This window comes from Diabrotica virgifera, chromosome 8, assembly GCF_917563875.1.
Source record: "Diabrotica virgifera virgifera chromosome 8, PGI_DIABVI_V3a".
Classification (NCBI taxonomy): domain Eukaryota; kingdom Metazoa; phylum Arthropoda; class Insecta; order Coleoptera; family Chrysomelidae; genus Diabrotica; species Diabrotica virgifera.
The window spans coordinates 110,916,460-110,943,046 of record NC_065450.1 but is presented as its reverse complement, the minus strand read 5'-3'; the positions used below and the strand labels follow the sequence as shown (position 1 = coordinate 110,943,046).

Below are 26,587 nucleotides of genomic sequence, written 5' to 3'. Positions count from 1 at the left end.
TTAATAATAGAACTTTAGTTATGGAACTTATAAACAATTACAAAGTTTTTTTTTATCTCTTAATATTTCAGATTCAGGAGCTATGAGCTTAAGCCCAGATGTACCTCAGGTACGGCTCTTGAATATTCAAGTCTATATTCACGGATCCTGGCCGGATAGCCCTGGCAGCTAAGGCCATTCAAATGAAGAGAAGAAGAAGAAGATTAAGGTTATGTTATCAAAAGTTTACATTGTATATGTAGTAACTAAAATTAATTATTAAAATGCAGTATTACAAGTAAAATACCTACAATTAATTAAATTTACTTTAATAATTGCATATCATATCAATATTGTGGAGCAACATTAATTCCCGATTTCATAATGACAGTAGGTCTATTTTAAATTAAAAATACCTATATTACATCTGGTTAAAACATTTGAGGAGTACAAATTGAAAGTATCAACAATATTCAAAAGCCATTATTAGTAAATATCCACATTATAGACCGATCTCGTTAGACTCAAAAATAGGAGTGAGGTTACAATAATTACAATCAAGCTGAAAATTGGCAGGATTGTTCAAAATACCATCATAAATGAAATTTAAAAAGTCCTCATAAATCCGACCCGAGCTAAAAATTTATGCTGGGTCAAAGGTCACCAAATATGGTTTTTAGCGATTTTCAGCGAAACGGTAAGTGTTACCATAATTTTTTTTTTTCTGATGGGTTGGCTTTGGTTTAGAACTAGAACCTTTAGCCACGTAATTGTATAACTTATCACTAAGTCAGGGGAGTAATGTGTAGTGTGTGTGTTGAGTAAGTGTCTTGTTACTTTGCAAAGTCGACGTCATTGTCTTTGCAAAGAGACGCTAATTGTTTCCGAACGTCTGCGGTCCCTCCGGTGAGTACCAATCCCACAAGGACAGAAACTATTTTTCATTTATTAATTTATAATAAATGAAAAATTTCTGCCCCTGGTAGGATTCGAACTCTACCATAAAATTAGTTCTAACAAAAAATGTGGAGCCACCGTTTTTGAGATACAACGATTCAAAAGTTAAAAGAGTTCCAATCGTCATAATATGTACTTACACCACATATATACATCGCTGAATCTGTAATACAAGTAAAAATAATATTCTATCGGTCAACTTAACTTATATTACACATAATAATATAAGATATTATAAATATTACAGCTTGCGGTCTGCCGAGGGATGAAATGTAAGTATAAGCTGTATTGCGTCAGTAGCCAACAAAAAAATCTTTACAAGGTCAATGTAACGCGAAAATAATAAGAATTATTATTTCAATTTTACGACTTATTCCCAGCAAAAATTGTTAATTAATATGACAAAGTATTAACGTATAATAATTCTTCTTACTTATGCCTTATGCGTCTTATTCAATTTGTAAAGATGGGTTTTGTCGGAATAAACACGTTCTATCGGTACGTCGGCTAATCTAATCACCCTACCTATTCTTTTCTCAGAAGGGTTTGAACATAATAATGAAAGCCAACTTTCTAGGCAATTTTTTTATTGCTAAGTACTAATAAACATTTCAGTATTCAATAAACTTTATGCAAATTTAGTTTGTTTACTATTATGCAAATTACACCGTTATCTTCCTGGGTGACAAATCCTTCAGGTAGATGACGCCCTCGAGGTATTAATTAGTCTTGAGTACTACCCCGGAGTGAAAATACGTGTTACTTAAACCTAATTTTACTTGACTGTGCTGAAGTTTAAAAAAAACTAATTTAACTCCACAAGAAGTATTTCCAACGGAATTAGCTTTCTTCTCTCTATGTGTGGAGTGCCTAAAAAAACTACGTGCTTAGATAAGTTTCGGTATGCATGTTTCTTTAAAAATACTCGAAATAAAAAACAAGTGCAATTATCTTGTCTTCCTCCAACCTCAGCGGCTGCTCATCAACATCTTTTTCGGGTATATTACCAAGTTCAAGTGTGGCTTGGTTATCAGCTAGATCCAAAAGACTGGGGATGGAAATTAGTCGACAGTTCATTAGCACCAATTCAAACTTTACTCCCAACTGCGCCGGAAAAACTCCTGAACACAATTTTTTGCAACTGTAAAAAGGGATGTAGCGCTAAATGTGGTTGCAAAAAAGTTGGACTGTTTTGTTCGGTAGCATGCACTAATTGTCAAAACCGGTCGTGCTCCAATGTTGAATCATCAACAATTGAGGATTCATTTGATTCTATCGAGGAGCCATGAGATGTGTCATTATTGGGGCAATTTACTTGTACCCAGTATAAACAAGAAGAAGAAGAACTAGAAGGTGAAGAAGAAGAACAAGGAGAAGAGGAAGCAGAAGTATTAGAAAGTTATGAACCAGTTGAATAAATTTCCCTTTTTTTTAATTTATACCGTTTTTTATAACTTTTATCATTTTTAACCCTTGCCAATATCAAGTGTTCAGTAGCTTCAAATTAAACAGAATCATAACAGATCTGTGGAATAGGACTACTGGGGAAACCACGTTAAAAAAAAGTTCTAAGTACACTACCTCAAATGTGGCTATTTTGTCGGAGCTTTTTTGACGGGGCTATTTTGACGGGGTACCGTAATCGTCATATGTAATATGCGCACACGTTTCCACACCACATTTGAGGTAGTGTACTTAGAACGTTTTTTTAACGTGGTTTCCCCAGTAGTCCTATTCCACAGATCTGTTATGATTCTGTTTAATTTGAAGCTACTGAACACTTGATATTGGCAAGGGTTAAAAATGGGTACCCCGTCAAAATAGCCCCGTCAAAAAAGCTCCGACAAAATAGCCCCGACATAATATCCCGCACACAAAATAGCTCCGACAAAATAGCCTGTAGACAAAATAGCCGCGGAATAATAGCCCGCCGACAAAATAGCCCCGACAAAATAGCCCCGAAAAAAAAGCTCCCTTCAGAATTTATCATGAAATAATTCCTTATAAATACATTTTTTCGGAAATGGTAATTATCCTCTATTCAGATGTTTATCTTAACAACATTAAATAAAAATGGTCTTTTCAGAGAACTCGAGTCCTGTCTTCCCTGCCTCTTGGAAGTTTGAATATTTAAGTTAAGCAAAAATCAATGTTTATTTATAATATAAACATTTTTTTCTGTTTTCGGGCAACAGTAAAATGCATTTTAAATTAAATAAATTAAATACATTCTTTTTTTTTGTCAAATAATTTAAATTAAAAAAAGTTTTTGGACACCTTGTATAAATAATTATGTAATTGTTTATAAGAGGCTGTTTTAACCGGGGCTATTTTAGCCGGGGCTGTTTTGACCGGGGCTATTTTGTGTGCGATCTATTTTGTCGGGGCTATTTTGTTTGCGGGCTATTTTGTCGAGGCTATTTTGTCTTCGGGCTATTTTGACGGGGCTTTTTTGACGGGGCTGTTTTGACCGGGCTATTTTGACGGGTCACGGACGATTACAACTTTTTGAATCGTTGTATCTCAAAAACGGTGGGTCTTAGGAAAAAAGTAATAAGACATTATTTATAAATAATTATATAGAACTAGGAGTCGAGTCGAAGCTCGCGAGGAGGTCGCACGTATATTATGTGATTCGGCGGTAAACAACTCGGATTCGGGCTTTACCACGAAAACCATTTAGATATGTGATGTAAATTGATTTAAAAGTGATTTAGGATTGATTTAGGATTATTTAGTGTTGTGAATGTTGTTTGTGTACAAAGGACACAGAAGGATTTTATTTTAACATTTTGCGAGCGGTAAGTGATTTTTTTAATTAGTAATGGTTTTATAAATTTGACCTAGTTGAAATCGGTGTCAAATTCCTCGTGCATAAACAATTTGAATTAAACCTTTACTGCAAATAGCAAATTGATTGCAAAACATATATTTATTTTATAAATAAAAACAAACAACATTCAGATAGAAATAGGAATACCAGTAAAATACAGTCAAACAATTAATTATAATAGTAATTGAAATTAAGATGACGGACAGTGGCAGCGACACTTATTTATCAGAGGATGGTAAAAGGAAAGGAAATGAATTTGACGGAATCTTTAGTAAGAGCAGAAAAGTATATCGATCTCCCGATACAAAGAATGCTGGAGGTAGAGAGAATGAAATTATGGAACTGATGAAAACGTTAATAACTGATAAAAAAAAGAAAGATAAGGAACTAGAGGATATAAAAAACATGGTAGGTGAGTTGGTAGGAGAAATGAAAGAACTCAGAAAAGAGAATAGCGAGTACAAAGAAAAGATTAAACAAATAATGCAAGAAAATGAAAATTTAAAAAAGGAAATGATGAGTATGAAACAAAAAATGGATAAATTAGAGCTAACTTTAGAAATCTGCCAAAAAGAAAGAAAGAAAAATAATTAGTAATGAAGGGTTTGCCAATAAGTACGTCTGATATGGAACAGCTGAAGAATGAAATAGGAAACTTTTTAAATAAAGAGCTACGAATAATGGCAGAGTTAAATAAGGTACAAAAGATCAACGACAATATGTGCATTATTGAGTTTAGTAAGTTTGAAGACAAACTAAGAGTACTAAAAGCAAAAAGTAATCTTAGAAGTTATAGACAACACCGCGTATACATTGAATGCGATTTAACACTTAAAGAGATTGATATGCAGAAGAATCTTAGACATATAGCAGCAAAAGAAAAGGCAAATGGCAAAAGAATAAAAATGGGTTATGGTTTTATCGTTATTGAGGACACCAAATGGAGATGGAACCATAGTACGAATAATATAGAAATAGTCAGAGATAATGTAGCAGCAACTGGTTTAAAAAACTACTAGTTAATGCAAATTCGAGGATGGATATGGATACGAACATGGCACAGATTATGGACATGAGAGAATATAACAAAATCGATGCGAGTCTTGACAAAAATATGCAAAAACTAAACCGTAAAAATACAGACAATGAAAGAACTATGAATGCAAAAAATGAAAAACAAAATAAGTATTGGAAAATTGGGTTGTGGAATATACAAAGTCTAAATGGTAAAGAAGAGGAACTTATTGATGAGTTTGAAAACACAAAAATGGATTTTTTAGCATTAACTGAATCAAAGAGAAAAGGTAGTGGATGTATTAAAATGAGAAATGAGCACTACATGATTTTTGGAGGTGTTAATGAGTCAGAACGTGCGAGGGCAGGAGTTGCCCTAATGGTTCACAGAAATGAGCATAAAAATATCACTAGATAAAAAAATATTTCGGAAAGACTCCTTAGAATAGATATGAGTAAAAACGAGAAGACAACAATTATTGTTGGGTATGGACCATCGGAAAATGAAGCCAAGGAACTCAAAGATAGCTTCTGGGAACAATTGCAGGACGAAATGGACCAAATAAATCATAAGGTCATAATAGTAGGCGATTTTAATGGGCGAGTGGGGTCAAGCAATGAATATGACTACCCTATAGGACCATATGGAGAAATGGTCAGGAATAATAATGGACAAAGAGTCATCGAGTTTTGCATCATGAATGATATGCAAGTTAGTAACACATTTTTTCAACACAAGGAGATTCATAAATACACACGAGTGACGGATTCGCGGAACGAAAAATCCGTTATTGACCTAGTATTAGTACAGAACAGATACAAAAATGAAATAGCGGACGTGCGTGTTAAAAGAGGCTATGAGATCAGCTCGGATCATTTTCTCGTTGAAACTAAAGTAAAGACAAGGAGAGAACAGGCATTTAATATTAAAAATGAAGAAAATCGCTACGAACAACCAAGTATTAAAGTATACAAACGTCAGTCTGAAAATATTAGGAAAGAATACTGTCGTAAATTAAATGAAGAAATACGAAAAACAAATTGGAAAAATGAGGAGGATATAGAAATATTATGGAACATTTTTAAGGAGCTGGTGTACGCAACTGGGAGTAAAGTATGTGGGGTAACGAAAGGAAGATATCTGAAAGGTACAGCTTGGTGGAATAATGACATAAAATTGGAAGTTTCGAAGAAGAAAAAATTGTGGAAAAAGTATATAAGCAATAAAAGTGAAAGTAATTATCAAGAATATAAGGAACAGAGAATACTGGTTAAAAATAAAATTAAAGAAGCTAAGAATCGACAATGGGAAGAATTTGGAAATAAAATGGAAAGTGATAGTAAGGGGAATGCGAAGTTGCTTTATAGGACTTTAAAAAATCTAAGACAAAAGAAATCAAACGGATTAACAGGTTTAGAGGACAAAGATGGTAACATATTATTAAAAAATGAAGAGATTACCGAAAGATGGCGAGAACATTTTATGGAGTTATTAATGGGAAACAACAACGAAATAGAGAATGACAGGGAGGAGTACAATTTAAATGAACAACAAGATGATGATGATATAACATACGAAGAATACAGGGAAGCAATTTTAAAATTAAAAAATGGCAAGGCTGCAGGACACGATAATATTAAGGCTGAGCTAATTAAATATATGGAAGGAGAAGGATTACAATTACTATGGAAGATCATAAGGAGCTGTTGGCGTACCGGATGCATACCTAGAGATTGGACGCTTGCAACTATTCTACCATTACACAAAAAAGGCGATAAACATAAGTGTTCTAACTATAGAGAAATATCATTGTTGGTAGTTGCTAGTAAAATCTACGAAATAATACTAGAGAAAAAGCTGCGAGAAAAGATCGAAGCCACACTGGATGACAGCCAATGCGGCTTTAGGCCAGGACGAGGTACAACCGATCTCATATTCACGGTGAGACAGTTATCAGAAAAAGCCCTAGAGCATAACAGTAAGTTGTATCTCTGTTTTGTGGACTTGGAAAAAGCATTTGATCGGGCGCCACGTAACAAGATCTGGGAAATATTAAACCGTAGAAATGTGAAACCGAAGTTAATCCAAGCAATAAAGAGTATATATAAATGTACACGTAATAATGTAAGAACGAACAATTGCTCATCTCTTGAATTCTACACAACGACAGGTGTAAGACAAGGTGGTGTTCTGAGTCCTTTGTTATTTATCACTCTAATGGACGAAATTGCAAAAGAATGCAGGGGTAAGGTAAAAAGAACTAGGGTTGGGGTGTATAAACTTCAACAAGTTTGCGTGTCAGAGTTGATATATGCCGATGACCTGGTTATTGTGGCAAAATCAGAAAAAGACTTGCAAGTAAATGTGAATGTTTGGAATGAAGCCTTTAAGAAATTTGGGATGAGAATAAATATTGAAAAAACAGAAGCTTTAGTAATATCGAAAACACAAGAAAATATAAATGTTAAGTTGAATAATGAGACCATTACACAAGTTGAGGACTTCAAGTATCTAGGATCAACAATGAATGGGCAAGGAAATATAGAACCAGAAATAAACAGCAGGGTAATGAGTGCAACAAAATTATACTATGCACTAAATAAAAGTTTTATTAGGAAGAAAGAAGTAAGCCTGAAAACAAAAATGAAAGTATTTCAAACCGTATACGAGCCGGTGCTACTCTACGGTAGTGAAACGTGGACAGTGAACGACAACATCCGTAGTAAAATCCAAGCATGCGAAATGCGATATTTACGTGCAGTATCCGGGGTGACCAGACGTGACCGTATAAGAAATGAAGACATACGTGAAAGGTGCGGTGTTGGAAGGACCTTAGACAGACTTGAAACGAAACAGTTATCTTGGTTCGGACATATGGCGAGAATGAGTAAAGGTAGAACTGTAAAGAGGGTATGGAAAGCGGCATCTGACAACAAACGAAGAAGAGGCAGGCCAGCAAGAACGTGGAATGCAAATATTGGAAAGGCTTGCGGAAAAAGAAATATTGGGTGGAGAGAAGCAGAAAGACTAGCTACCGACCGAAAGGCATGGAGACGTCTCATTTCTCCACTTACCTCGACACCGTAAGGTACAAGAGGACGGCTTAAGTAAGTAAGTAAGTATATAGAACTAATTTTAATAGGACAAAGGGCGAAAGAACTAGGTGAAGGATACAAATTGTGGTATGTAGGGAGTAGTAACACTAGAAATGGAGTTGGTATAATTGCTGATAGTGAAATGAAAGATAACGTAGTAGAAGTTGTAAGAACGAGTGATAGAATGATGTCAGTGAAATTTGTAATTGATAAAGAGGTATTGAATGTTGTGTGTGTTTATGCTCCCCAAACAGGTCTGGGTGAGAATGAAAGAAGAGCTTTCTATGATCAATTAGGAGACGTACTGAGTGATATTCCAGCAGAGGAGAAAGTTATAATAGGAGGTGATTTCAATGCACATGTGGGCCAAACCAAGACAGTATATGAAACAATACATGGGGGATTAGGCTTTGGAACTAGAAATGAAGCTGGAGATGACATGCTTGAATTGGCAACAGCATTGGATATGGCGATTGTTAACACATTCTTTAAAAATAGAGAAACTCAACTTATTACCTACAAAAGTGGAGAACATCAATCCCAAATAGACTACTTCATGATAAGGAAAGAAGACATAGGTGAATGCAAGGACTGCAAGGTAATAGTTAGTGAGACAGTAAGCCAACAACATAAGCTGCTTGTTCTGGACATCGAAGTAAAAAGCGAAACTAAACAAAAATATCGGAGAGGACCACAAAAAATCAAGTGGTGGCTGCTGAAAGATGAGAAAGGTCTATTCAGGAGAAGAATAGTAGAAAAAATATGTTGGAACATGAAAGGAAGCCCTAATACAATTTGGAGAAAAATGGCCAGTAGTATTAGAGAGACTGCTATTGAAATACTTGGAAACACGTCAGGGAAAAAGTTTGAGGATAAAGAGACTTGGTGGTGGTCAAACGAATTACAAGGAAAAAAAAAGAGAAGAGAAAATTATATAAAAAGTGGCAAGAAACCAGATCCGACACAGATCTTCAAAACTATATGGTGGTGAAAAAGGAAGCGAAAGTAGCAGTAGCAAAAGCCAAAGCAGAAGCATATTCAAACCTATACGATCAACTTGATACCAGGGAAGGCGAAACGAAGATATATAAAATAGCCAAACTGAGAGCAAAGAAAGCAAAAGATTTTAATCAGATTAGATGTATCCGAGATGAAAATAATAAAATACTAGTTCACGAAAGGGATGTCAAAAAGAGATGGAGAAAGTACTTTGACAGCTTATTAAATGAAGAATTTGACAGACAGCCTGTAGAGTCAACGGAGACAGTAGCAGCAATGGTCACCAAAATAACCAACGAGGAAGTGGCTCAAGCGCTTCAAAAAATAAAGAAAGGAAAAGCGGTAGGACCAGATGATATTCCTGGGGAAGTATGGAGAGCATTGGGAGAGACAGGAACAAGGTGGCTAGCAGGTCTATTTAATAGAATTATGGAAGGTGGACAAATGACAGACGAATGGAGAAGCAGTATAATGGTACCTGTTTAAAAAACAAGAGAGATATACAACAATGTACAAACTACAGGGCTATAAAACTGCTTAGCCACACCATGAAAATATGGGAAAGAGTAATTGATAGGCGGATACGTGAAGAGACCGAAATATCCGAGAATCAATTTGGCTTTATGCAGGGTAGATCAACAACAGATGCAATTTTGATTATAGGGCAGTTGATGGAAAAATACAGGAGTAATGAAACAAACGCTCATATGGTATTCATTGATCTTGAGAAAGCATCCCAAGTAGCAATTTTTCGACGCATTGGTTGTCAGTACAAACAAATGCACTGTATATAACGTTGCCCGAGTGCATTTTCAGTTGTTTCGGCCAACGACCCCTAACCCGACTGACATTACGATGTTACAACGTTAAGTAATATCTTTAGTTATATGGGCAACTAAGTTATTACTATTGTGACAACTACATATCACAGTCAAGTTTTTTCAACAATCGCAACTACTTAAAAAGTTATAATGCTAAACTAATTTACGCCCATGGGTTTTCTGGCCGACTAGTTAGTTGTCTCTCACGACCACAGGGCCTTTACGTATAGTTCTATAGATATGTGACACGTTTACGGCAACTTCAGGAGCAAAAAAATAATTTACTTTATAACCTTACTTTTTTCTTATTATTTTATATTTTATTTTGCTGGAAATTTTCGATTTATTTAACAACCTGTTTATTTGTTTTTTATTAGCTGGTTTCTCCATTGTCCATTGTTTTATCAGTAGATTTGATAAGCTCTAATCTTTGTATCAGCTTTGCTAGACAGGGTTGCCAGGCCAGTTCTTACTCTTTCAGTACTATATCCGTTGCAAGATAATTTGGCTGAAACTCCGACAAAATATGTACTTTTTGTACATATTTTGTCTGAATTCCATCCGAATTATCTTGCAGCGGATAGTAGTTTTGCTTTCAAAAAATCAATAGAAATCAGTAGATTCTTTTTAGGCCCTGTAAATACAGTAAAATCTGTGTTAACGGTTACCTGTCAAAATCGCCCGATTTCATAATCAACTTAAAGTAAACATTAAGTAAAGTTCACTTTAAAGTTGACATTTACCCATATATGAATTGTGATAAAGGTAGAGGTACCAACTTACTTAAAATTTAAAAAACTGATTATGAAACTTACAATCATTTTGAAAATTCTCCAAACCAATTATATGAAGATCTCCTTATTTAGATCTGGTATTTACCAGTTTCATTTCTAGACAAGGCGAAAACGGCGGGTTCGAAGGGAAAAATATTCCCATAAATTTTTTTTGCATAATCACATTCGTGAGACATCCCAGAATAAGGTTCAAGAAGTCGCCCAAGTGAAAAGTGGGCCAATTTTTTTTAACAATTTTTTTTTTAATCAAATTGCAAGAATCAATATTTTTGGCCCGAGCAATTTTTTCTTTAATTTTTTGGACCATTCTGGACAAAAAAGGTCTCTAATAATTTTTCTCTAAAGTTGATCGTTTTCGACTTATAAGCAATTTAAAATTGAAAAAAACGAAAAATGACGATTTTCAAGGCTTAATAACTCGGTTAAAAGTTATTATTATGAAAGTCAATATATGACTAAATCAAAGTTTGAAGCCCCCCTACAAGATCCTGAAGAAATTTTTGTCATTATTTTATTACTAAGCTGTTATTTTTAAGTAATAATAATAAGCGCCATTCACGTGTGCGGGGCTGTAAATGTTGAGTGCGAGAGAGAAGCTATTCCAGCAGTCCTCGCACTCACATTTACAGCAGCGTCAATACGATACAACCACTCATTGTTATTAATTAAAAATAACAGCTTAGTAGTAAATTAATGAAACAGATTTCTTCGGGATCATGTAACGGTGACTTTAAACTTTGATTTAGTCACTTTCTGACTTTCAAAATAATAATTTTTGACAGACTTATTAAGCCTTAAACATGGCCATTTTCGCGTTTTTCAAATTTTAACTTGCTTCTAACTCGAAAAAGATCAACTTAAGAGAAAAATTATAAGAGACCTTTTTTGTCCAGAATGGTCCAAAAAATCTAAAAAAAAATTAGTCCGGGCCAACGTATTTAATTTTTGCAATTTGATTAAAAAAAATTGTTAAAAAAAAATTGGCCCACTTTTCTCGTGGGCGACTTCTTGAACCTTATTCTGGGATGTCTCACGAATGTGATTATGCAAAAATATCTCATGGGAATATTTTCCCAACGAACCCGCCGTTTCCGCCTTGTCTATTCTCTGTCCATCTATTATCATCATCTACGTCCTGAATCTTATTTTCGGTAATGACATTGGGAAATTGTAACAAAATGTCTGAAAATTAATTTAGAAATGGGGTGAATACTATTAAAAAGCAAATTTTATTTTAGTGATAACAAAATATTGAAATATACCAAACATCTAATAAAAAACATTGCCTACTAGAATTTTTTAAATAATATCAAAAATATACCAAAACAGTAGATATCTACTAAATGTGGCAACGCTGTTAAGGAGAATGATGCACTTCATTGCACTGGTCACATGACCTCTGTCACCCAATAAGAGAGTGCGTTCTAAAGTGGTTGGGATAGTCGGTCCAGGCCGTGTTTGGTCGGCGATTAGACTTCTCGGTTGTATCATCCGTCTATGGTTGGTAATAAGGTATATTTTAAGTAATATTGGTAATGTTGTTTAATGCACCATTTTGGTTTTTTTGGGATGTAAAGAAAATAAAAACACAAAATATAAAAAATGCAGGCATTTTCTAATACCTTTAAAAGCACCATCAATACATTAAATTTATACAAAACATCTTTAACATAAATTCTGGCTTTTATATTAAAATTAGATTTTTTAAATTTACATATTTTTTGTTAAAAAGGTGATAAAAAATGAGCGCGTGTGTTTTTTAAAGGTGGAATATCCATATTTGACGGTAATCTGAGATGCGTTTATAAATTTCACATCAGGTAATTTTGTTTAAGTCCTTATTTATGTAATTATATAAATTTAAATACCTGCTATGATGTCAAAATAGTTTACTTTTTATATAGGTAAAAAAACATAACCAGTCCGACTCTTTGAGCAACCATTGCACGCAGGCACTTTTATAGTCGCTTCAGTTGTCTTATGCAACGCTTAAGGTTGCCTAGGCAACGTCAAGACAACTCAAAAATCGTCCACCAAATTAGTGCAGAATTGGGTCGTCTTCTAGGCAATAACTACGTTGTAACAAAACGTTGCCACGCGGTAGACAACGTTGTCGCGTCGACAAATTGCTACTTGGGATATGATAGAGTTCCTCGAGAGATTCTGTGGTGGGCACTCAATAAGAAAGGAGTCCCTGGTGAATATGTAAAAATTGTGAGGGATATGTATGAGGGAGTAACGACTAGTGTTAGGACAGGTGTGGGAGAGACTGATAAATTTCATGTGAAAGTAGGATTGCACCAAGGCTCGGTGCTTAGTCCGTATTTATTCTCATTAGTTTTGGACCAGATAACAGCGAAACTACAGGGTAACATTCCATGGTGCTTAATGTATGCTGATCATGTCGTGTTAGTAGGAAATAGTGAGAGAGACTTGGAACAAAAACTGGAACAGTGGAGACAAGCTCTGGAGAAAAAAGGTTTAAAACTTAGTAGGACAAAAACAGAGTATTTGGAATGTTCATTTAAAGATGGAGCTACTACAAATAAAATGGTATCTTTGGATGGTGAAATGATTGTGAAAAGCAATAGTTTTAAGTACCTAGGATCGGTATTACAGAGTAATGGAGAAATAGATAGAGATGCATGCAGTAGAATTAGGGCTGGATGGATGAAGTGGAAAGAAGCGAGTGGTGTGTTGTGTGACAGAAAAATTCCAATGAAGCTGAAGGGAAAATTCTATAAAACAGCCATAAGACCGGCTATGATATACGGAACTGACTGTTGGGCAGTGAAAAAGAAAGAGGAACAACGAATGCATGTGGCGGAAATGAGAATGCTTAGATGGATGAGTGGAGTGACAAAGAAGGATAAAATTAGAAATGAGTATATTAGGGGAAGTCTAGGTGTGGCACCAATTGATGCCAGAATGAGAGAGCATAGGTTAAGATGGTTTGGTCATGTTCAACGTCGAGACGTTAATCACCCAATACGAAGAATAGCTGAAGTGCAGATTCCTGGAAGGAGTAGGAGAGGAAGACCAAAGAAGACCTGGGGGGAGACGATCAGGCAGGACATGTTGGTAAAGGGAATTAACATTGATATGACCCAAGGTAGAATTGTGTGGAGAAATGCAATTAGGGAAGCCGACCCCGCATAGGGATAAGGCAAAGAGAATGATGATGATAGAACTAATTTTATGATAAAACTTACTGTTTCGCTGAAAATCGCTAAAAACTATATTTGGTGACCTTTGACCCCGTGTAAATTTTTTAGCTCGGGTCGGATTTATGAGGACTTTTTAGATTTCATTTATGATGGTATTTGGAACAATCCTGCCAATTTTCAGCTTGATGGTAATTTTTGTAGCCTCGGATGTGTAAGTTGTCCGGAGTATTATATAAATGCCAGTTTTACACGCTAAATAGAAAAGTACATTGTTGTTATTATAGAATATATTCGAAAATATTTAAAAGTATTCAATAATAGACGTACTACGACAACAAAAAGGGTGGGCCTGTAAACTTATCCAGACAAACTGTTAATAGTTAAAATCTCGTAAAATAAATTTTACCGCAATTGTATTTATTCATATATGAATCAAAGTACAGTGGAACTCCGATAAGTCGGTCTCCTATAACCCGGAAGTCCGGCTAACCCGGACCGATTTTCATCATACAAAACTAACATTTTTTCACTTTGACTTAGTTTTTTTACCAAGAAATAAACAATACTGTATACAACTATACGTAATTTAGATGTATTGTGCATTTATGCATTTCATGTTTTTTTTTACCAGATTCTCCGGCTGACGCGGATTTTCGATAACCCGGATCGGCCGCGGTCCCGATTAATCCGACTTATCGAGGTTCCACTGTAATAAAATTAAAGCTAGGACAAATAATCCCGGACAAAAAAATCCACACAAATTATCCCTGGACAATAAATCCCCAGACAAAATATCCCCGGACAAATAATCGCCGGACAAGAAATCCCCACAGAAATCCCGGACAAATAATCCTCACACATTTTTTTGGACAAAATATCCCCACAAAAAATCCCGGACAAAATATCCCCAAGAAATATTTGCTGCCGAAGAGTTCTCTAAAATTTCCCCGTGAATGCAATCGACGCAAATGTTTTTCAGCCTCAGTGCATGTGAGTTATAGATAGCAATCTCCATGAAATTGGTTTTCGGCACGAAAATAATGAATAGAAATTAAGATTAAGCATGAGTTGTAATTTCGATTAACAAATTTCGAATTCCAATTCCATGTCGAAAATTTCAAATATGGAAGATATGGGGAATGAGCTAAGGCTGTGGGAATCATGTTATAATTATTCGCTTAAATCTTTTGCTCACTCTGCTTTGAATAACTATGTTCAAAACATTGCGTATTCGTGATGGTGCTGGTGTTGAAAACGATAATCTTAATTATTATAATGCAAAAAAACCTGTTCTTGTTTGTAAATTTAACGTCAAAAATATTTCGTCATTAACATCATCAATGTCGTTATAACTCTTCGAGAGTCTTTGCCGCGTTTACTATTGCCTTTCATGTTTGTGCCACTATTTCCCATTGTCTCACTCCCATTCTCTCCAGATCTTCTCTGACTGCATATTTGCACCTTTTTCTAGGCCGTCCTACAGAACTCCTCCCATCTGGTCTCTCCCCGAGAAGCTATGTCTGGCTTGATGTTTTGATAAATTTTTCGCATGACATATTCTATGTCCAGGTAAAACAACAATATTCTATATCCAGGTAAAACAACAACGGGGACAACGGATCTCCTTGTCTCAGTCCAGAATTTAAGCAGAAAGCGTTTGATATTTTCCCCCTGTGTAAAGGAGTTACTTACATACATTTGCGTTACCGCTGTTAGTTTCTTGGGTACGCCCAGCTCGGAAATTTTGGTCCAGCTGGGCGTAGGTACGTAAAAATTGTACATAGTCCATATACAGTGTTGGACGATTAATTGAATCATAAGCCTATTAGGAATCTATAAAGGAATCACGTTTTGATTATACTCCCAATCCTTTCAAGCATTTGTTTAATAGTAAATATTTGATCAACAATCGATCTTTCAGACCAGAAATGTTACTGGTACCTAGTCGCCAACTATTTGTTCGGCGTATGGTAGTAATTTTAGTAATACCGAGAAATATTTAGTCATCAGTTTCAATGCAATGCAAACAACATTTCAAAAACCTGCTTCAAAAGCTATGTCAACAGCCTGTGTTCTGCTTTTTCATAGTAAAGCTAAACACTTCTAATAGGGCAAAAGTTTTGCATGGATGCACACAGATAATACTCAATGTATTGAACATAGTTATTTAAAGCAGAGTGAGCAAAAGATTTAAGCCAATAATTACATGATTCCCACAGCCTTAGCTCATTCCCCATACCTTCCATGATTTTTGAAAAAACTCACATTTTTTTGTCATGTAAAATTTGAAGTTTTCGGCATGGAATTGGAATTCGAAATTTAATCAAATTTCTGGAAAACTTTTACGGAACTATTCGGCAGCAAATATTTCTTGGGGAATTTGTGTGGGAATATTTTGTCCAAAAAAATTTGTGGGGATTATTTGTCCGGGATATTTTGTGGGGATTTTTTGTCCGGGGATTATTTGTCCGGGGATTTTTTGTCTGGGGATTTTTTGTCCAGGGATAATTTGTCGGGATTTTTTGTCCGGACCCCGGTATTTTTTAGGTAAGCGTTTGTTAATTTGTTAAATGTTATTATTATCAATTTTTTTTATTTGTTTTGAAATATAATCAGTTACATCACAGTAAGTAACACTAAGCGTTATTGTTAAACGAACATGTGTAAGAAGAGTTTTAGTCTAATGACTATCAACTCCTAGTGGGTTTATTACTAATAACTAAACTAAGTATAGACACTTATTTTCTAAATGGTAAGTCAAGAGGAGTTCTAATGTTCAGTCTTTTAGTTCAGTCTTTTTTTCAACATTTAGTTGTGGGGAGTTCTCCAATAAATTCACTGCTAATTCGTTGGGGTGTTTTTCCATTCGTTTGAAATATTTACCACTGCATTGGACGATCATCTGCTTCACTGTATCGATCTTTAAGTCCCTGTAAATGTCTGCATTTGGAATGAATCACGGTGCATTTGTGATGGCACGAAGAACCTTGGATTGAAATCGCGCCAATATTGCTAGGTTGCTGTCTGCTCCAGTTCCCCACAATTCAATCTCGTATGTCCAGATGGAGCGGATGATTACTTTATACAGTAATATTTTGTTAGATCAAGATAAGGTGGATATTAGGCCGAGTAACCCGTAGTGTTTTTGAATTTCATTCCTAATTGCTTCCTCTTTATCCAGATGTGTGTTCTCCATGTTAGCCTTTTGTCAAGGTGTAATCCAAGATATTTTACAGTATCAGTTTTAGGGATGTTCTTGTTATGCATTAGGATATTCGGTGTTTATTTGTGACATTTAGTGAAAACTATACGTTAACTGATTATGCTTCGTTGATCTTTATCTTCCATTTCTTAGCCCATAAATTAACTTACATTAAATTTAAATGTATGTTTTGTTGCAATATTTTGCAATTATTATCAAATGATAATAATTTCCAAAATATCATCAAATGATATATAATTTATATCATCATAATCTAAGATCCGAAACTAGGGCGACCTTCACCTATCTGTTTACCGGATGAAACATTTTTTATCAAATTTTATAGATAGACAAACACGTCTTGCATGGCTTGCCTATCAAAATATGTACATAGCTATCCTTAACGAGAGGAGTAGGGTTTGAAATCAACATTTCAAGCTCATTTTTGTAATTTTTTTTTCAAAGTATGGTAGAATTATTTTATTTTTAAATTAAGTAAACATATTCAGTACAATTCAAAAAACAAAACGGTGGCAAATTTTTACTGATACCTTAAAAAATGGATATTGCGGATCATATCAAAAAATTCAAAAAGATATTAGGCTTATGAGTTTCTCGATGTAACGCTTTCGAGTTTTTTAGTTTTAACGATTTTTGACTTTTTGGTATCACTCAGAAGTCAAAACAACGATTTTTTTGCAAAACAGATGAAAATCAACATTTTTATTGTTGTTAAACAAAAAATAAGCATAACACAAAAAATATCTCGACAGCGTTACCTTACGAAATGTCCAAAGAAAATATCTGCAGAATTTCAGGTGGATTGGTCAAGCAGTTTTTGAGTTACAAAATGTTTGCAAATTGTTACAAAAAATTTCAAAAAAAAATCCCAAAAATCCCTAATTAAGGCATTTTTTTAACAAAAAATTGCAAATAACTCAAAAAGGAAGCATTTTTCAAAAAATTATCAAGAAAAAGTGTTTATTTCGATGAGATACAGCTAAAAAAATTAATTCCGAAGCAATTCGCTGAAATTGCTTTTTGTATAAGTTATTGTTAATAACAATTTCCGGCTTACTTGAAAAAATAAAAAAAATACATTGTAAGTTAGAAAAATATATAGAATCGAATAAAAAAGGTTTGGTGCAAAAAAAATTAGACGGCATATTCTGTTTTTAAGCGTCTTTTGAGGGGTAAACCGGTCGCATATTTGATTGTAGTCATTTTCAAGTAAATTTATATTATTGCTGATAGGTCTTTTCACCTCCGAATAGCTAGTTATCGGGAAGTTTATTTGACAGATTTACATGTAACCTGCCGGATAACTACCCGATAACTAACTTATTCGGAGATGAAAAGACCGGGCCTTAGTTAAATACCAGAAGCATCCAGAAGTAATTGTATATTCTGTATTCTTTAAATATTAATCAGAAATCCTATACAAGCAAAAAATATTGTTTCATAGATAAGAGATGTTATTGAAAATTTCATACTCACTTTTTCTCTTGTATCCAAAACTTCATTGACGTTTAGTTCATAATATTCGTTTTCATAATTATTAGAATTTTCCTTTAAAGTTTCATAATAGTCCTCATTTAGGACGTAATTGCTGTTTACATCCATTATTCCGTTGGGTTCATTATAATCTACTTTAAAGGAATTCACTCCCAAAATGAAAAATAATGTACACAGTATAACCTAAAATAAAAAAGCTATATAGAGTTTATTAAATGACTAGTAATTAAATCAAAAATAGTCTGGGCTGATTATCGGAGAATAGGCCATTTTTGGGAAAAGTTATTTACCAGCAATTTTATTGTTGGAATCGAATTATAAGATCCTATATATTAATAATATAGGTATGCAAAGTCCTCAGATAGTGTGCTACTTTTTTTATAAACAAAATGGCGCACGAAAATCGTGTTTTTTTCAATTATTGCTCTATAACTCCGAAGATTTTAACTTTACAACAAAAATACCACAATAAAAATTCACCGTGATTAAATTCTGCATAGAGTCGCGTTTCTCCCGATCTGCTCCGACGAAAATTTTCCTCGGAAAATGCGGGTTTTCCCAACAAAATCTTTAATTTTCAAATAAAGTTTTAGATAAGTAATTATCTACCAATAATTAAATAATTTGGTGACTTAAAAGCCCTTTTGGTTTAGATTATAGTTACAGAAGCTGATGAAAATTAAACGAATATTTTAGCAACAATTCAATTGTTAATTAATAATTTACGGTCGCAATAATAACCAAAATAATTATGATACACTGATCAAGCTTTGAAATCTTATAAAGATTAGATGCCTATTTAATATTTTGTCGACAAAATATGAATTTTTTATTTTTTTGCATAATCTTTAAATGCTTTAAAAAAAATAGTTATAAACAAATTAACGTTTCTCAGAAAGTTTTTGTTATATTATAATTTTAAAAAATAGCTAAAATGCGCATTTTAAATATCTTTAAAATAAATGCTTTAAAACTTTTTTGCAACCATTTGTAAAAAAGTTATGAAATAGCAAAGTAAACATAAGATTACTACGGTGTTTATAATTTTTTTTAATCCTTTCAAAGCGTAGAAGTGAGTTTAAAGTACAAGCTAATTATTTACAAAAAAATATCGATTATCAGTTTAATAGTTATATTTTAATTAAAGATTATAAATATATTTTTTTGTAATTTACACGCGCGAAAGTAGAGTAACACAGTACTGTAGTAGCTAAAATTTTCACTCGGAGCGACGACCGGCCGCGTGATGTACACTTTTAATAAATAATGCATGCTGCGTGTCAGTCGCTTCGAGTGAACATTTAGCTCCGACTCTGTATCAGGCCTACGTTTGCGCTAAAAATTACAAAAAAAAGTATTTTTAATCTTTGATTAAAATATAACCATTGCACTAATTTTCGACATTCTTTGTGAGTAATTAGGTTGTACCATAGACTAACTTTTAAGCTTTGAAACAATTAAAACAAATTATAAACAACGGAGATTTGGTATATTTATTTTGCTGTTTCATAACTTTTTTGCAAATGGTTGGAAAAATTTTTTAAAGCATTTGTTTTCAAGACCTTTGAAATACGCATTTTAAGTATTTTTTTAAATTAGAATATAATAAACAATTTATGATAAATGTTAATTTGTTTATAACAATTTTTTTTAAACATTTAAAGATTATGCAAAAAAATGAAAAATTTATATTTTGTCGACAAAATATTAAATAGGCATCACACCTTTATAATCTTTCTAAGTTTGATCAATGTCTCATGATTATTTTGGTTGTTATTGCGATTGTAAATTGTTAATTAACAATTGAATTGTTGCTAAAATATTCGTTTCATTTTCACCGGCTTCTGAATTTATAATCTATAACAAGAAAGCTTTTATTTCACCAAGCTATATAATTATTGATAAATAATTACTGGCCCAAAAAATTTATTTGAAAATTCGAGATTTTGTTGGGAAAACCCACATTTTCCGAGGAAAATTTTTGTCGGAGCAAATCGGAAAAAACATGACTCTATGCAGAATTAAATTGGGGTAAATTTTTATTTGAGTGTTTTTGGTGTAAAGTTAAAATCTTCGGAGTTATAGAGCAATAATTGAAAAAATACGATTTGTCGGCGCCATTTTGTTCATAAAAAAAGTAGCACACTATATGCGGACTTCGCATACCTATATTAATAATATATAGGATCTTATAATTCGATTCCGGCAATAAAATTGCTGGTAAATACCCTTTCTTTGTACTTTACTAATTAGACCAGCGTATTATAACTATTTTTTTTTTCAAAATTTAAAGATTATGCAAAAAAAAGAAAATATTATATTTTGTCGATAAAATATTAAATAAGCCTCTCCTCTTTATAATCTTTATAAGTTTGATCAATGTATCATGATTATGTTGGTTATTATTGCGATCGTAATTTGTTAATTAACAATTGAATTGTTGCTAAAATATTGGTTTAATTTTCACCGGCTTCTGGAATTACAATCTATACCAAGAAAGCTTTGATGTCACTAAGTTATTTAATTATTGATTAATAATTACTTACCTAAAACTTTATTTGAAAATTAGAGTTTTTGTTAGGAAGACCCGCATTTTCCGAGGAAAATTTTCGTCGGAGCAAATCGTGAAAAACATATCTCTATGCAAAATTTAATTGCGGTGAATTTTTATTAAGGTGTTTTGGTTGTAAAGTTATAATCTTCGGAGTTATAGAGCTATAATTGAAAAAAATACGATTTGTCGGCGCCATTTTGTTTATAAAAAAAGTAGCACACTATCTGCGGACTTTGCATACCTATATTATTAATATATAGGATATTATAATTCGATTCCAGCAATAAAATTGCTGGTAAATAACTTTTCCATGAATTTTGCTAATTAGCCCAGAGTAAAATAATTATGAGATAAAACGTTATTAGCGTTATAGTACAGGAGGCAAGTACATATCCTAAATTTGAAGTTACTAAGCGTTATCGGGACCTATTGGGTTGTGAAGGATGAGGTCCTAAAACCAAAAGAAGTTAAGTTCAGTTTTCCATTTTAGTGGAAACTTTACATTTTTTCATTTATTTTTCCATTTCCAACAATCTTTTTTTCTAAATAGAGCGCCATCTATCCATAATTCGAAAAAATGTCCCGAATAAAAGTTACTTATTTTTACGTAAGGAATTCAAATCTGCAATATAAAATGGGGGCTCGTATTTAAGTTTTTAAAGTTACCACCCACACACCTCCGTGGGGGTTCGTGTTTGATGTCATTCGATAGATTTTTCAAAAATATTGAATACGTGTATTTTTCAGTTATTCGATCTGATGTTAATTTCGCGAAATATCTCGAGGTTTCTATTTAAAATTTTAAATTTACCACCCATCCCTCTCCGTGGGAGTTGTGTTTGATATCATTCGATATATTTTTGAAAAATATTGAACACGTATTTTTTAATTTTTCGATTTGACGTTCATTTCGCTAAATATTCGATTTTTTTGTGAAACTTTATGATTGGCCCATTTCTTTACTCGCTCAAATTGTTAGATTTTTGAAATATACACTGTTCTGCATGTACTTAAATTACCTTATCTTAATCTGACGATTTCGAGTTTTTCTAAGGATAGATTTTCTGTTCGGACCGCCCTTAACGAACTCCCCTGTATTAAGAGCCAATATATGGATGGGGTACATTGACAGGGTACAATGTTTCTCCCGATGTGATTTTATGACGCGCTCGACTAACTGCAAAAATCCCCGCTTGGGCTCTCCTACCATTATATTTTATTCTACTCATCATTCTCTTTGCCTTGTCCCTATGCGGGGTCGGCTTCCCTAATTGCATTTCTCCACACATTTCTCTTTACCAACATGTCCTGCCTTATCGTCTTCCCCCAGGTCTTCTTTGGTCTTCCTCTCCTACTCCTTCCAGGAATCTGCACTTCAGCTATTCTTCGTATTGGGTGATTAACGTCTCGACGTTGAACATGACCAAACCATCTTAACCTATGCTCTCTCATTTTGGCATCAATTGGTGCCACACCTAGACTTCCCCTAATACGCTCATTTTTAATTTTATCCTTTCTTGTCACTCCACTCATCCATCTAAGCATTCTCATCTCCGCCACATGCATTCGTTGTTCGTCTTTCTTTTTTACTGCCCAACATTCAATTCCGTACATCATAGCCGGTCTTATGGCTGTTTTATAAAAATCTCCTTTCAGCTTCATTGGAACTTTTTTGTCAAACAACACACCACTCGCTTCTGTCCACTTCATCCATCCAGCCCTAATTCTACTGCATGCATCTCCATCTATTTCTCCATTACTCTGTAATACCGATCCCAGGTACTTAAAACGATTGCTTTTTACAATCACTTTCTTTGGTGGCTCAGCTAGCATCCAGACTGTGAGTATAACCACTTGTTTTAATCCTTAGTCAGAATTTAAATATCAATTTTACATTAATAAAATAGGTTATACTTACTTTTAGGTCTTACACTGATGATGATTTTGTAATAAAATCGAAAACGTTTTGTTCTGATGTAGCCCTTTAGGGATTTTAATAAATTTTATACCTTTTTACAAAGGATTTATTCCAATTTTTGTGATTGATGGTATACAGCCAACTACAGGAAAACTTTTCTTTCCTTGTGGATTTTTTACAATCAGTTCACCATCCAAAGATACTATTTTATTTGTAGTAACTCCATCTTTCAATGAACATTCCAAATGCTCTGTTTTTGTCCTACTAAGTTTTAAACCTTTTTCCTCCAGAGCTTGCCTCCACTGTTCCAGTTTTTGTTCCAAGTCTCTTTCACTATTTCTTACTAACACGACATCATCAGCATACATTAAGCACGATGGAATGTTACCCTGTAGTTTTGCTGTTATCTGGTCCAAAACTAATGAGAATAAATGCGGACTAAACACAGAACCTTGGTGCAATCCTACTTTCACATGAAATTTATCAGTCTCTCCCACACCTGTTCTAACACTAGTCGTTACTCCCTCATACATATCTCTCACAATCTTTACATATTCACCAGGGACTCCTTTCTTATTGAGTTCCACCACAGAATCTCTCGAGGAACTCTATCATATGCTTTCTCAAGATTAATGAATACCATATGAGCGTTTGTTTCTTTACTCCTGTATTTTTCCATCAACTGCCTTATAATGAAAAAGCCAAATTGATTCTCGGATATTTCGGTCTCTTCACGTATCCGTCTATCAATTACTCTTTCCCATATTTTCATGGTGTAGCTAAGCAGTTTTATAGCCCTGTAGTTTGTACATTGTTATATATCTCCCTTGATTTTGTAAACAGGTACCAGTATACTGTTTCTCCATTCGTCTGGCATTTGTCCAACTTCCATAATTTTATTAAATAGGCCTGCTAACCACCTTGTTCCTGTCTCTCCCAATGCTCTCCATACTTCCCCAGGAATATTATCTGGTCCTACCTTTCTTTATTTTTTGAAGCGCTTGAGCCACTCCCTCGTTTGTTATTTTGGTGACCATTGCTGCTACTGTCTCCGTTGACTCTACAGGCTGTCTGTCAAATTCTTCATTTAATAAGCTGTCAAAATACTTTCTCCATCTCTTTTTGACATCCCTTTCGTGAACTAGTATTTTATTATTTTCATCTCGGATACATCTAATCTTTAAATTAAAATCTTTTACTTTCTTTGCTCTCTGTTTGGCTATTTTATATATCTTCGTTTCGCCTTCCCTGGTATCCAGTTGATCGTATAGGTTTAAATACGCTTCTGCATTGGCTTTTGCTACTGCTACTTTCGCTTCCTTTTTCGCCACCATATAGTTTTGAAGATCTGTGTCGTATCTGGTTTCTTGCCACTTTTTATATAATTTTATCTTCTCTTTTATTTTTCCTTGTACTTCGTTTGACCACCACCAAGTCTCTTTATCCTCAAACTTTTTTCTTGACGTTTTCCCAAGTATTTCAATAGCAGTGTCTCTAATACTACTGGCCATTTTTCTCCAAATTGTATTAGGGCTTTCTTTCATGTTCCAACATATTTTTTCTACTATCCTTCTCCTGAATAGACCTTCTTTCTCATCTTTTAGCATCCACCACTTGATTTTTTGTGGTCCTCTCCGATATTTTTTGTTTAGTTTCGCTTTTTACTTCGATGTCCAGAACAAGCAGCTTATGTTGTTGGCTTACTGTTTCACTAACTATTACCTTGCAGTCCTTGCATTCACGTATGTCTTCTTTCCTTATTATTATATTTTATTCTACTATCGATACAAATCTAACATAGAAATTTTTCTTAAATATGATCTTCATATTCTTTTGGTGACTATCCGTTCTGGATTTTGTCGATCAGCATGGCTATCCTAACTTTTTCTTGCTCCTATTTGGAATAATCCGGTTATAGACGTATTGAACCACTTTCTCAGGTTTTGAATCCAAGAAATTATTCTTCTCCCCGGTCTTCTTTTTTCAAATACCTTGCCCTAAATAATGAGTTGCAACAAGCCATATCTCTGTTCATTCCTCATAACATGGTCAAGATATTCTAATTTGCGCTTTTTGATTGTGTTAGTAATCTCGCATTCCTTGCCCATTCTACGTAGGACCTCAACATTAGTCACATGATGCACTCATTAAATACTTAAAATGCATCTGTAATACCATACTCGAAGGCCTCGAATTTTCTTAAGAAGCTTAAGAAAGTGTACAGACCTCTACTGCGTATAATAACGTAGAAAATACATAGCATCTGATGATAGAGATTTTGGTACCAAGTGGTAACTCGTGACATATCAAAAGAGACTTCATCATTACAAACGCTGATCTTGCTTTCTGATGCGTTGTTTTATATCAATAGAATGGTCCCATTTGCTGTTTAGGTTGGTACAAAGGTATGTGTAACTGTCCACCCTCTCAATTGGTTGTTGGCAGTAACATTTAGACATATCCACTTGTAAAATCCAGAGGCGTGCGGTCCATGGAAATTAGACTTATTAGACCATATTACAAAATATATTAACTACATAATATAATATTTAATTATCAAAAATTTTTGGAGAAATTTGTTCTTGAACATGCAAGATTTTCCGTAACTTTTATAAGAAAGATTTATGTAGTTTTCAAGAGTGTTTGTGTTTTTGCTCCGCTAAAAACATTGTTTAGTGCTAATTGGTGATAAACGTTCGAACTTTGTGTTAAAACATTATACCTTTTTGTGTTGTAATTGTCGGCGAATGTAAAGGTAGGAAGCAACGATCGAAAATAACGGTCAGTATTATTTCAGTTAATAAATAAATAAACAATAGATATTACAATTTTCACAAAATAATACATGAGAAATATAATATAAAAAATATAAATCACAAAAAATAATAAAAATAAAAAATTTAAAAATCGATAGGGGTTAGTTTTCTGAGGGGTTGATCCGGAATTAACTCCTTTCGCGGTTTTTTGCAAAAAAACTTGTAATGTTGATTTTTGTAAAAGTAAGACATAAGGCAAATATAGGGTGAGTCAAAAATGACAGATCCATATAATTACACAAATTATCCATACCTGCAACCAAACCAAGTCCCTACTGATAAAAATGGTCAAATGTTAGTGAATCAACCAATACTTGTGTATCAACCTACATCTTACCTAAACACGCAACCAATTATGCCATTATCACAAAATTCCATAAATGGACAACCCTTTAACCAAAACAACTTGCCTTCTGGAACAAACAACAGTTTAACTGCACCTTCAACTACTCAGGACAATGAATGGCAAACAGTGAACTACAAAAAAAGGCAAATAAGCCCTGAGGATAACAGGAACGCTAAAAGACAAACCAAAATAAAAGATTACTGGTTGTCGAAACCTAGCACCAGCACCAGCAATATATATATAACAATCTCCAAGAAGAAGGTGAGGATAAAATAGACCAATCTAAAACAGAAACGGAAAAAAGAACCCAAACCACCACCGATATTTGTATCCGGTGTCGAAGATATGAACCCCTTAAATAAACTTCTTATTGAAATTGCTAAAGATCAGTACACCTTAAAAGCCCTGGGTGAAAGTCAAGTAAGAATCCAACCAACTTCAAGTGAAGCATATACTACTATAGTGAAAGCATTGGACAGTAAAAAAACAGAGTATCATGCATACCAGTCTAAACAAAGCAAGCCCTTTAGAATAGTAGTAAAAAATATTCATTATTCAACAAATCCTGCCGATATT

At 33.9% G+C, this 26,587-nt stretch overlaps 1 protein-coding gene across 4 annotated transcripts in view; it reads right to left on the bottom strand.

The window, feature by feature from the left end:
- LOC114341672 (uncharacterized) overlaps window positions 1-26,587 on the bottom strand; it is a 467,146-nt gene that overhangs the window by 57,921 nt on the left and 382,638 nt on the right. For all 4 annotated transcript variants that reach the window (XM_050657848.1, XM_050657849.1, XM_050657850.1 and 1 more), the window contains one exon: window positions 18,360-18,560. In XM_050657848.1, coding sequence (XP_050513805.1) covers window positions 18,360-18,560 — 201 coding nt within the window. The remainder of the gene's footprint in view (window positions 1-18,359; window positions 18,561-26,587) is intronic.